Consider the following 13080-nt stretch of genomic DNA (forward strand, 5'->3'; position numbering starts at 1 on the left):
AGATAGATTTTTTTTCTTATTTTTCCTCAAGTAGTTATGCGCAGGTCCACCCTCCAGCGCCCGCTTATCGTTGAATTTTGGGACACGCTGTATAAAGGAGTACAGTATATCTATTCTAGGATGTCCATAAGGGATTCAGTCTGTTCATCATTTTAAGTCTGCAGCCAGTCATATACAACTTTAATAGTATTAAAAGGCTACTAACAACTGCGTTAGTTAAAATTGTCTATTTTATTAGGAAACTAAAAGAACTGTTAGTAGAAAAAAGTTATTATACCTTGCAGCAATATTTTAACTACTCGTATACATACTTGGCCTAAGACTAATATAACAAAATAGAATTAATATAAATACAGGGTTATTTATAAAATACTAACAACTTCTCAGTACTATATTACTAACATCACGAACAACAACTCTTCTTCCATGACTTTTAATAATTCATAGCATCAGTTTTACGTTCTAGACAGACAACCGAAAGACATGTTGATTTCTTTTTTCTTTGCTGTTTGTTGTAATTTTGAATAAAACCAAAACTAAAGTAGTTATTATAGGTATGTATTTTTTTTAGTAATTTAAATTAACGAAAATAAATACCAGTCCCGATTCAAAATACTGGAACGGGGTACAGCGCTTGTACAACAAAAAAGTTTTTTTTTGGTAAATTTATTATGTTTTGACAAAAGTCATATAACAAAAGTTTTATTTTTTTTTTAATTTTATTATATTACATGCATAGAATATGCTTTCCAGAATTTGCAATTGTACAAATATGAACTGATGTAAACATAAGACATTCTAAAAGAGTAAAACCTCTCTCTTAAAATATAATTTGCAGTGCCCTACAGGGTCTACGATGCGCTGTTAACTTAGCTTTAAGCCTTTTCCATCCTATGTAATGGTTAATGCAATAAAGAATAATTGACAATAGCACATTTTTCCAGCAAGCCCTTTATAAAATTCCACCTTGTAGACGCACGTTTTGTCATCATATTCATATTTCTATTTCTTTCATATTCATATTTCTATCACCAAGCTTGATCCCTAAATGTGATTCGTTTTATAATAAATGTTTTTTATACATAATATCAAGTGACAGAACGAACAAGTTGTGCGCCTGATGGTAAGCTACACACCTGTCTATAACAGTTTCAGTGCCACTCCCAAAGATCTGAGGCGCACTGCCACTGCGCCCGTCACCCTGAGACATAAGTTGACAAATCCCATGTGCCTGTAATTTCACCAGCACCCTTACTCTTCAAAACCGGAATACAGTAATGCTGACATTACTGCTTGGCAGCAGAAATAGATAAGGTGGCAGTACTTCCCTGGACGAACTGGACGAACTCTTTCACAAGGAGCTCTACTGCTACTAGAAATGTTCTGAAAAAACCTATTCTTTTCACATATCCGCATGTCTAGCTTTGAAGGTGAAAATATTCGCATCCGCGTCCGTATCTGCAGATGTCGCCATAACCCACATCGCGGCAGCCCTAGTACACATATACAAGCCGCGCTGCTAGCCCTACTTGGTCTTATTCTACTATGGTATTAATTTATATTACTGTAGGAACTACATCAAACAAAAATAACCATAAAATAATTATTAATTGCCATCCTTAAGTTACTGAAAATTATTGCCTACTATAAACTATAAACTATTTCTTTTCCAGGTACCCGTCAAGAGTGTTCGTTGGCGACACATTCTGCTATGTATCAGGAATGACATTTGCTGTAGTGGGAATCCTTAGTCACTTCAGCAAAACTGTTTTATTATTCTTCATACCACAAGTTTTAAACTTTTTATATTCAGTGCCTCAACTCTTCCACATCATACCTTGTCCTAGACATAGACTGCCCAAATACTCTCCAGAAACAAACTTATTACAAGCCAGTAGAGCTGTAATAAGTAAAAAAGAAATGAGTTTTTTAAATAAATTAATTCTTCAAGTACTGGAGATGCTCCACCTAATAGATAAAACTGAAGATAATGATAGTGTAAAAATTAATAATATGACATTAATTAATTTATTTTTAATCAAACTTGGGCCTATGTCCGAAGTGCGTCTCACAATAAGTCTACTATTATTTCAAGTGGTTTGCACAGCTGTAGCTTTTCTTGTACGATATCCAATGGCATCTTATTTCTATGACGCGTAACTTTTGTGTCATTTTATGATGGTAGTGTGAAAGACCACGGATGACCAGTATAGAATATTGTATGCCATATGAAGTTTACACAGCAGCATACATTACACGTTATTATGTTTATTCAATTAATTACATAAAAGCTGTTTTGATCAAAAGTCATACGGGACAAGGAGCTCAACGCGACATACGTACTACTCTAATAAATATCACGTCAGTTGATAAGTCCTAACATTATTACGCAAAAGTAACAGTATTTGTTGCTTATTTAGTTGTATTGAAAACAAGCAGATCGTGGCAAACAAACAACCTCCAAGTATCATGTATAAGCTCGGCTGTGGTTCTCGAGATCGAAAAATGGCGCCGCTGGAATAAGCTTATTCCAGCGTGGGCAATAAAACAATGTTGGGCGACTGTAAATAGCGGACTTTAAATTGGCTTCGGGTGCTAACGAAGAGTGAGCAAGACATTTCTGTAAACGTATTCACAATTTATTTCACAAACGTAAAAGCAGAACTGAGGAAAAACAATGTGCACGAGCAACAATGTGGTGTGGTGTGGTGAGGTGGGGGCCGTCCCACTAAACGCATTCTAGTTTGTGGTCTCCCTTCGAAAACCTTTCTGCCCCAACGGCTACGAACTATGTGCCCTGCCCACTGCCACTTCAACTTGCTAAAACTTTAAGCTATGTCGGTGACTTTCGTTCTTTCTACGCATCTCCTCATTTCTGATCCGATCACGTAGGGACATTCCGAGCATTGCTCACTCCATAGCCCGTTGATTGACTTTGAGCTTTTTTATGAGGCCCGTAGTTACTGACTTCTCAGAGCCGTAGGTCGTCGCTGGCAACACGCACTGTTCGAAGACGGAGAAGGAAAAATGGGTAAACCTCATAGCAAACCTGTATTTATTGTTCTATGAGTAAACAACTCTAAATAAAACAACAAAATAAATCACTGAAAAAGGCTAACATAAAATTTTGAATTCGAATGTGAAAAACTAAATTAATAAAAAGTACATAAAATGATTTGTAGTGCCCGCTGCCCGCAGGTCACTTATAAATAAATATAATGTCATTGAATTAGTCATATAAAACAGCGACTATATTTGGATTTTTGTGACTAGATTCTAACGAGACTAGAAACAACGACTTTTTAGTTGGCTAGCCAAAATTTCAATTATTTATGGCACTATAATAAGGCACGCAATTCATTGTATGGTCAATGATGAGAGTCAATTTATGTCGCATAAGGTCAATCTGCAGTTTACCAATCGCCTTACGGAGTCACCACACTTATCGACATGGAATCGCATTAAGCCGTACCAGGCCAGGAAAAGCTTTATGCCCATGTAATAAGTGCTGAAAAGTCGTTATGCGTTTCACGTCGGCGGCGCGGTCCGAGCGGCAGGGAAACCACAGGGGCAAATGTGGTGACTCCTTTAGGGCTGAATTTACATTGCAGCACAACGGAATGGAAGCGAATTTTTTTAACCATACACAATTGCTGACATGCTGGTGATTTTAAAAAGTTTCGCAAAAAAAACAGGTCGCGAGTCTTCCGAAGATTTGTCGCGCTCTCGCGTAGTTCACACAATTATTGACTTAAGCCATACTTAAGCATAATTTTATTTTTATATGTACAATTTAGTTACAATAATCTCAGTATAGAGTACTGCAAAAACCGACCTCAAAAGTTCGTGGAATTACATCTGTTTGCCAAGTTTTATTGAAATCGGTTACCGAAAAGCGTGCGACACAGGATTCATCCCCTAGTTTGCCACCCTTTGAGGAATATTTTTCTTCGAATTTAAATGGGACCACTACTGAAGTATCCTCTTTCCAACAAAACAGAATCATCAAAATCGGTTCACAAATTACGAAGTTTTCGCGTAACATACATACAAAAAAAACAGTCGAATTGAGAACCTCTTCCAAAAAAAATTGACACCACGATATCTATATTCCAATGTTCTGTTTGATGTATAAGGCGGCGCCATTTGGAGATTATATTCGTGCATTTACAGCACTTCTCTTCTTTGTTATTTCTTTACTGTATTCAATATAAATTATTTTTTTAACGTAAGCACAAGTGAGTAAGTTAATTTTCCAAAGTTACCCTAGCATGTTCTTTGTTATAACTCAGTGTACCATGTGCCTAAGCCTGTCTGCGGTCTTTGGAAACTTTCCTGTATTGTTCACATGTCTGCGTTAATTTGTCAATGTGTAAAGTGCTATATACTCGTAGAAAAGCTACCATTACTTTTTTGTTTTGCAAAAACTGCAGGCCGGTTGTTAGATAAACCTAAGATTAATCTTAAGTTAAAGCCGTCATATTTTTTTGTCTATAATAAACAAAGAAATTTTGTCAATTGGGTACTTTAATTCTTCCGCCCCACTAGGACTTAGGGAAACTATGTTCTAGAGGATTGGCTTGCTCAGCTAGTTAGAGAATAACCCACGTCGTCTAAACAGGGATATTATTGATCGGAGTAGTTACCGGTCGAAACTTTAAAGTTTAATAACTTGTAACTGTTGGCCTGTTTAAAATGGAACTTTTATCTCATATTCTCGCAGAATGCTCACCAAACTATGCATTGTTTTAATTTAAAACCAAATTGTGTAATTCATTGGTGAACGCTGAGAAAAATAGATAGATAGATAACACGTTTATTCAGCACAAATACAAACAGAAACAAAATATTTACAATAACTTCACACATTATAACATAAAAGCACATAGAACATTCATTATTAATTTTATACACATTTATATAAAACACATACTGCAAGAAAAACAAATACTGTGAGAAAATCCAACAAATACTATAAGAACTGATAAAATTTTAATGTACCTATGACTACATTTTGTGCTGAAATGACTCACTCAGCATAAATACTGTAGACCGAGAGAAGTCAAACAGTGCTGGTTTTCTCCCAGTACCATATGGTGAGCGATCGCAGCCCAGTAAACCATGCCACCAAATATATATACCTTTTATATCAAGCAAATGTGTAAGATGTAAAGCAAATAATGTAAACAGTGTAAATAATGAAGGTAAGCAATATAAATAATAATATAAGTTTACAAACATAATATTAAATTATAACAATAGCCACCAAATATGAATATATACAGGGTGTCCCGGAATGCGACGTCAAGCCGGTACGCGGTGATAGGCCATGTCATAACCGTTATCAGAAAAATCCAAAAAAAAATCTATGTCATGTATTTTAAAAATTATCATCATTTGGAAAAGAAATCGAAAAATATACACCCTGTGACGCATTTTCACTTCCCGTTTCTACAAATTTCCACTTTATTTTCATTTTTTTTTATTTTGTAACCCTGAGTAATGCTCCTGTAGCTAGTAGTCTAAAATTTTGACCCAACTGCTCTAATTTTGAAAGAAAATGACACATTATTCCCATATCAAAAGAGAAATTGAATTTTTCGTTCAATTTCAACTGACCCTACCAAAAAAAAATATACTACACTGGTTGGACAAGTAGCTTTAAAAGTTGGCACATTTTAAGAGGATTCCAAAATGGTATGACACTTGCTACGTTATTTCTTAGATTATGGTCAAATTTTTATTTTTGTGAACGAAACCGGTTTTCAACTATTTTTTATTTCTTAATTTAAAATGATTTAGTGTACCCAATCCTTCCCTCGGAACGGTAACTAACATAATTCTAGTATGAGTGAGACGGAGAGAGCCATTTTACGAAGTGTGAGCGAGACAGAGAGACGCCGCTAATGTGTGAGACGGATAGATATTATTCGACTAGTGCGAGCGGACACAATAATTACTATCATAATTACGATCCATCTTGACTGCGTTCACAATAACGACAGTACGTTTACGCTACTTCGTTTACTGCGCACCTTTCCGTATTCGTTCGTCTTGATTTCGCACTAACAACCTTTTGCTTCGTTTATTGGACCGGATTGCTTGTGATTTGGATTTGGACCGTTTAGTTTCTCTTATTACGACCTTTGCTTTCCTCTGGACCATTGTGATTGTGTTGTGACACCATGTCCGTGTACACCGTACAGGAGTTTGCCAACATGCATCTCATTTATGGGGAATGCAGATGTAATGCTCGTGCTACAGCTAGACTTTATCGTGGGAGGTACCCAAATGCTGCTCGTCATCCCGATCATCGAGTTTTTACGAATGTGCACCGTTTGCTCTCAGAGGGACGATTCCCAAGCCAAGTTCATAGTGAAAGAAGAAGTTCCCATCATTACGAGGACGTCGTAATGGAAGCAGTCGAAGAAAACCCGAGTATTTCGGTACGTGGAATCGAAGCAACTGCAGGAGTGCCAAAAAGTGTAGCACACCGAATTTTAAAATATAATGAACTCCACCCGTACCATGTACAGCGAGTACAGTCTTTACTAGAGCGCGATTATTCACCAAGAGTTGCATTTTGCCAAACAATGTTAGAGAGACACCGAGAAGATCAGCAATTCCTACAGAAAATTTTATGGTCTGATGAATCAACATTTAAAAAAGATGGTTACATGAATTTACATAACCTACACGAGTGGCATGTAGAAAATCCACATTTGATGAGACAAGACAGATCACAATACCGCTTTAAAGTGAACATGTGGACAAGGATTTGAAAAGGTATAGTATTTCCAACCATTTATTTTCGCGATGACAGTTCTCGTAGAACGTAATTGTTTACGTAATGCAAAAACTTATCTTTTAAATGCGTGGTATAAAAAATACGACAACTAACTAATCTTATTCAATGATTCCACTTAAAACTTATTGAATACAATTTTACCCCTTAATTGCAATGGTTTTTTTTTTAAAACGAAAAAAATACGAGTGTTTTTAACACATTTACATTCTATAGAAGCATAATAGGGGTGGGAATGAATTTGAATCAGAAACAAAATCATAAATAATCGTTTGAGATATAGGTATTAATGAAAACAATACGAACCGCTTATTATTCTTTACTGTCAATAATCAGAACTTGTTTCATCATCATCATCGCTTGACGAGCGCTCACTAACATTTATAATAAACTCCTGATCTTCTAAATTGTCGAAAGCAAGATGTCGTTCCCAATCAGTAATTATAATATTTTTTGTCTTTTGAACAACGTCTGCCCAATTTTCTGTGGAAACTTGAGCACAGGCATTTTTTAATAAGTCCATCATTTTGTTCGCCGTGAAAGGTGGACTTGTAATGTGTCGAGCGGTGTAGCCTTTAACTTGTGCCCATATTAGTTCGATGGCGTTGTATTGGCAATGATAAGGCGGAATTCTAATTACTCTATGGCCATATTTGGATGCCATTTCATCGATCACGTACCGCTTGGAAAAGCGCTTTTTTGTCTTTAGTATATTCAGTAACTGTAATTTCAGCATAGAGTTATCAACATTTTCTCCGTGTCGATTTAGCCAATCAATAATGTTGCTTGCTTTTTGTTGATCTGCGACGGCATTTTGTCAACTTGGCGAGAGTGGTAAGATGCGTTGTCCATTAATATAATGGATGGTTCTTCAAGCAATTGTAGCATGTCTTCAAACCATTGTTCATAAACCTCCGCGTTCATTTCCTTGTGGTACTCCAACGTCTTTTGTGACTTAAAAGCTAACAACGCATCAGACACAAATCTCTTCGAAGACCCTGCGTAACAAATGATGAGGCGTTCTCCCTTTTCCCATCGGTACAGAACAAGTAGAAGCAGCGGTGTCATCAGTCCACTTTTTAGTTACTGTGTGGTTTGCATTCAACCATGTCTCATCAGTGAAAATCACATTTGACCAATCTTCTATTCTTTTGGCGTTACTTAAAAAGTTGCAGCGAGCCATAGCAACGTCGTGACGTTCCATCAATATTTTTCGTTTGTCGGCTTTTATAAGAGAAGCCACTGTCTTTTAACACTTTAGCCAACGACGACTTTTGTCCACGGAATAATTCACTATCTCGCAATGACGTGACAAGCTTTTTTAGGGTCGGAATTTCTTTCCGTAAATAATAGTCGTATACATGTCGACGAATAGCGTCAACGTCAAAGTTGTCCTTCGATGTCACACGTCGAGGCTGACGTTTTTTCTTAGGCGTACGAAGTTTATTCTCCTGCGTACCGCTGGTGCCGTAGCTTCGGTAGTGATTTTTGAAACAGTTGGAGCACTAATACCTAACGCCGCTGCAACACGCTCTCGCACTTGCGACAGGGGTAAAAGCGGGCCTCCATTTTGATATTCTGCTTCAAAATAGTTACGGATCCTGATCACCATTTCTCTCGTCTGTCCTTTCAGCACTGATCCTTTCGGCATTTTAAGTCAACTCGACAAATTGACGATTGGGTTGACCAGTTTATGGTCAGTGCATAGAGATATGTGGCTAGTTTTATCGACCTTAAAGGTCTCGGTAGGGGCTGATGTGGCGATCTCCTTACTCGCAAACTTACATAAATGTAAACTCTTTGTTTTGATTGTTAAAGTTTAGTTTAGTTTTCGAATGACAGGACAAAAATGTATAATTCAGTTTCTTTTGTGTTAATTTGTAAAAAATACTATTGTAAATATTATATTATTACGTGGAGCTAACTTTTCTATTTTATTCTTGCCATGGCTGCTCCCCATAGATGCATTAATGATAATCATAAAAACAATGATGTCGTTTATATCTATTATTACGCGAGAAAAGCCGCGGATAACAGCTACTAATATAATAAATTTAATAATTATTATAAATCATCCATTACTATTGAATAATTATTCAAAATCATTAAGATTGAGAACGAATGCTACTTTACATTGCCATTGAATCGATTTCACAATTGGAATCGATTCAAATCGTACTTGTAACACTTTGGAACATCCCTAAAACTGCCAAAGTAGATCTGTCATCGAGAAAATAAATGGTTGGAAATACTTTTAGAATCATTGGGCCCTATGAGTTGCCAGAGAATTTGGATAGCGAAATTTATTTGGATTTTCTACAAAATCAATTGCCAAATTTACTGGAAGACGTACCACTTAACATTTACCGAGATATGTGGTACCAGCAAGATGGCTGCCCGGCGCATTATGCCCGCTCAGTTAGAGCATACCTTGATGAGGAATACCCGGGCAGGTGTATAGGACGGTCTGGCACAATCTCGTGGCCAACCCGTTCTCCTGATTTAAATCCACTCGATTTCTTTTACTGGGGAGCAGTGAAAGAAAAAGTGTATTAAAAACCAATAGAAGACTTGGCGGAGCTACGAGCAAGAATAGCAGAAGCAGGAGAATTCGTAAATAACGGAAGATTCGCCCGTCTGATAACCCGATCTTTTCTAAAAAGATGTCGGGCGTGTATTGCAGCTGAAGGAAGGCACTTTGAACATTTGCTGTAATTTCAATAAAATCATAATTTTACTTAAATAGATTTTTTATTTCATGGAACTATCCTAAGCTCAAAGCAAAAAATAATGATGCCATTAATTTAAATTAGTTGCGTAACGCTCTATCTCACTCACACTTCACACACAAAGTTCACAAAAATAAAAATTTGACCATAATCTAAGAAATAACGTAGCAAGTGTCATACCATTTTGGAATCCTCTTAAAATGTGCCAACTTTTAAAGCTACTTGCCCAACCAGTGTAGTACATTTTTTTTTCGGTAGAGTCAGTTGAAATTGAACGAAAAATTCAATTTCTCTTTTGATATGGGAATAATGTGTCATTTCTTTCAAAATTAGAGCAGTTGGGTCAAAATTTTAGACTACTAGCTACAGGAGCATTACTCAGGGTTACAAAATAAAAAAAAATGAAAATAAAGTGGAAATTTGTAGAAACGGGAAGTGAAAATGCGTCACAGGGTGTACATTTTTCGATTTTTTTTCCAAATGGTCATAATTTTTAAAATACATGACATAGATTTTTTTGGATTTTTCTAATAACGGTTATGACCTGGCCTATCACCCCGTACCGGCTTGACGACGTCGCATTCCGGGACACCCTGTATATAGGTACGGAAATTTAGGTGCACAGGGGGCCAATCGCGCTAATTGTCAACGGTAAAACCAAAACCTTAAACCTCGCCAATGTGACACGTTGCGTACATTTCGTATCGCGCTAACTTTCAAAACAAAACCACACACGTTACGCATATGTGCGTAACGTGTCACACGTCTAACGTTTCCTTTTTGTTTGGCTTTGGTTTTTGTTTTGACAGTTAGCGCGATACGAAATGTACGCAACGTGTCACATTTTCGAGGTTTAAGGTTTTGGTTTTATCGTTGACAGCGCGATTGACCCCCAGACCGCCTGACCCCACCGTACGTAGGTGGGGTATAGAGCTCATATTTTATATGTTTCTTATATCCAGCTTCAATTTTAATTTCTGTGTGTTTCTCTTTTAATCCATTTATTGTATTACATTGATGTGTTTGCGTTGCAAGACAATAAACGTTTTATCTGTTTATGTTATTACAGTGTGCTGGTTTAAGGCTTGTTATACATTATGCCATGCGCAGTTAAATAAAAAAAATAGTTGAAGTAATTAACTTCTTTTGAGGTTTATTTAGATTTCCAGTTCATATTTTATTGAGTTCTGTTTTCAATTAAATATAAACTGTACCTAATTCCGTTTTTCAGCTAGAAAAATTCTAAAGATATGATTAGTATTTATTTAGATTTCTGAGACTTTCATGGTTATTCACTAAATGATTATCACTAATTCCAGGTTTCTTACCACGGTATGACTTCTTTTTATTTTCCCGATATTTCGGAACGGTTGCACGCTCTATGGTGACGGGTTGACTGGACGGCGCGGCGGCAGATGACAGCTTTAAGTGCAGCAATGCTATAGCCGACTTCTGTGCATCATTGTTTTTTACTGCTCGGATGTGTTCCTTCATAGTTGTTGCTGGCTAGTTGAGTGAAGAAACTTTCATAGGTTTCTCATATGTGTCGCTACGGCAAAAAACCGTTTAAACGCATTGCAAAGATTAGCAGCAAGCACAGCGAAATTCGTAAAGGTGCCTACAGATACGATCGACATTGACGATCGATGATGTCGATCGACAACGAGAGTTATAGACGTTTCCGAGTTGTTTGGGAGTGCTTATTGAGAATGTGGCATTAATTTCTGAATCCAAGATGGTTGCCAAGAATTTTCAAAAAATTATTTTTGGTAATCCTTCTGGAAATGGCATTTATATCTGAATACATGATGGCTGACACGACTTTTCGCATTTCTAAATACCAGATGGCGGGCACTATTTCTCAAATAATGGCAAGTTGGGTATCATTTTCGAGTTACTTGGGGGTGCTCATTATGAATATAGCACTTATTTGTAAAAGCAAGATAGCGGGAACGATTTTTCAAAAAAATGCAATATGGGTATCGTTTACGAGGCATTTGGGGGTGCTCATTACAAATATAGCACTTGTTTGTAAATCCAAGATGGCAGACGCGATTTTTAAAAAAATGCAACATGGGTATCATTTTCGAGGTGTTTGGGGGTGCTCAATACGAATATAGTACTTATTTCTAAATCCAAGATGGCGAACATGACTTTTCAAATAAATGCACTATGGGTATCATTTTCGAAGTATTTGGGGATGCTCATAAGGAATATGGCACTCATTTCCAAATCTAAGATAGCATGCACGGTGTTTCGAATAATGGCAAGTTGGGTATCGTTTTCGAGGTATTTGGGAGTGCTCAGTACGAATATAGCACTTATTTCTAAATCCAAGATGGCGAACACGACTTGTCAAATAAATGCAATATGGGTATTATTTTCGAAGTATTTGGGGATGCTCATAAGGAATATGGCACTCATTTCCAAATCTAAGATAGCAGGCACGATTTGTCAAACAATGGCAAGTTGGGTATCATTTTCGAGGTTTTTGGGGGTACTTATTACGAATATATCATTTATATCTAAATCCAAAATGGTGCACACGACTTTTTAAATAAATGCAATATGGTACCTGCAATAATATCTATAACATAACAAATCATATAAATACCTGCTGGTATGGTAAATGCAATGGTATCATTTTCGAAGTATTTGAGGGTGCTCATTATTAATATGGCACTCATTTCTAAACCTAAGATGGCGTGCACGATTTTTCAAATAATGACTAGATGGGTATCGTTTTAGGGGTATTTGGGGGTGCTCATTACGAATATAGCATTTATATCTAAATTCTAGATGGCGAACACGACTTTTCAGATAAATGCAATATAGGTATCATTTTGAAGATGTTTGGGGGTGCTCATTACGAATATAGCACTTATTTCTAAATCCAAGATGGCGGGCACGATTTTTCAAATAATGGCAATGTGGGTATCGTTTTCGAGGTAAATGGGGGTGCTCATTACGAATATAGCACTTATTTCTAAATCCAGGATGGCGGACATGACTTTTCAAATAAATGCAATATGGGTATCATTTCGGAGATATTTGTGGGTGCTCATTACGAATCTGACACTCATTTCTAAACCCAAGATGGCGGGCACGATTTTTCATATAATGGCAACTTAGGTATCGTTTTCTTGGTATTTGGGGGTGCTCATTACCAATATAGCACTTGTTTCTAAATCCAAGATGGCGGACATGACTTTTCAAATAAATGCAACATGACATGGCACTCATTTCTAAATTTAAGACATCAGGCACGCTTTTTCGAATAATGGCAAGTTGGGTATCGTTTTCGTGGTATTTGGGGGTGCTCAGTACGAATACAGCACTTACCCGAATACATCGAAAAGAATACCCATATTATATTTTTTTGAAAAATCTTGTCCGCCATCTTGGATTTACAAATAAGTAATATATTCGTAATGAGTACCCCCAAATATCTCGAAAACGATACCCAACTTGCCATTACTTGAGAAATCGTGCCCGCCATCTGAACAAGGTGCACCGATTTTTTACTCCAGAGCTGCGATACCTGTT

At 36.8% G+C, this 13080-nt stretch overlaps 1 protein-coding gene across 1 annotated transcript; it reads left to right on the top strand.

The window, feature by feature from the left end:
* Positions 1 to 1414: 1414 nt before the first annotated feature.
* LOC113237007 (UDP-N-acetylglucosamine--dolichyl-phosphate N-acetylglucosaminephosphotransferase-like) lies at positions 1415 to 3880 on the top strand. Its single transcript, XM_026473248.1, has 2 exons — positions 1415 to 1548; positions 1674 to 3880. The coding sequence occupies exons 1-2, from the start codon at positions 1415 to 1417 to the stop codon at positions 2158 to 2160; spliced, it is 621 nt and encodes a 206-aa protein (XP_026329033.1). The 3' UTR covers positions 2161 to 3880.
* The last annotated feature ends 9200 nt before the right edge of the window (positions 3881 to 13080 follow it).

This window comes from Hyposmocoma kahamanoa, unplaced genomic scaffold (assembly GCF_003589595.1).
Source record: "Hyposmocoma kahamanoa isolate Upper Pololo Valley unplaced genomic scaffold, ASM358959v1 92616, whole genome shotgun sequence".
NCBI classification, from domain to species: domain Eukaryota; kingdom Metazoa; phylum Arthropoda; class Insecta; order Lepidoptera; family Cosmopterigidae; genus Hyposmocoma; species Hyposmocoma kahamanoa.

Coding starts and splice junctions, on each gene's coding strand:
- LOC113237007 (XM_026473248.1), top strand. CDS start 1,415: ATGTCTAGCTTTGAAGGTGAAAATATTCGCATCCGCGTCCGTATCTGC. Junction 1,549..1,673: donor CTTGGTCTTATTCTACTATG/GTATTAATTTAT, acceptor TTTCTTTTCCAG/GTACCCGTCAAGAGTGTTCG.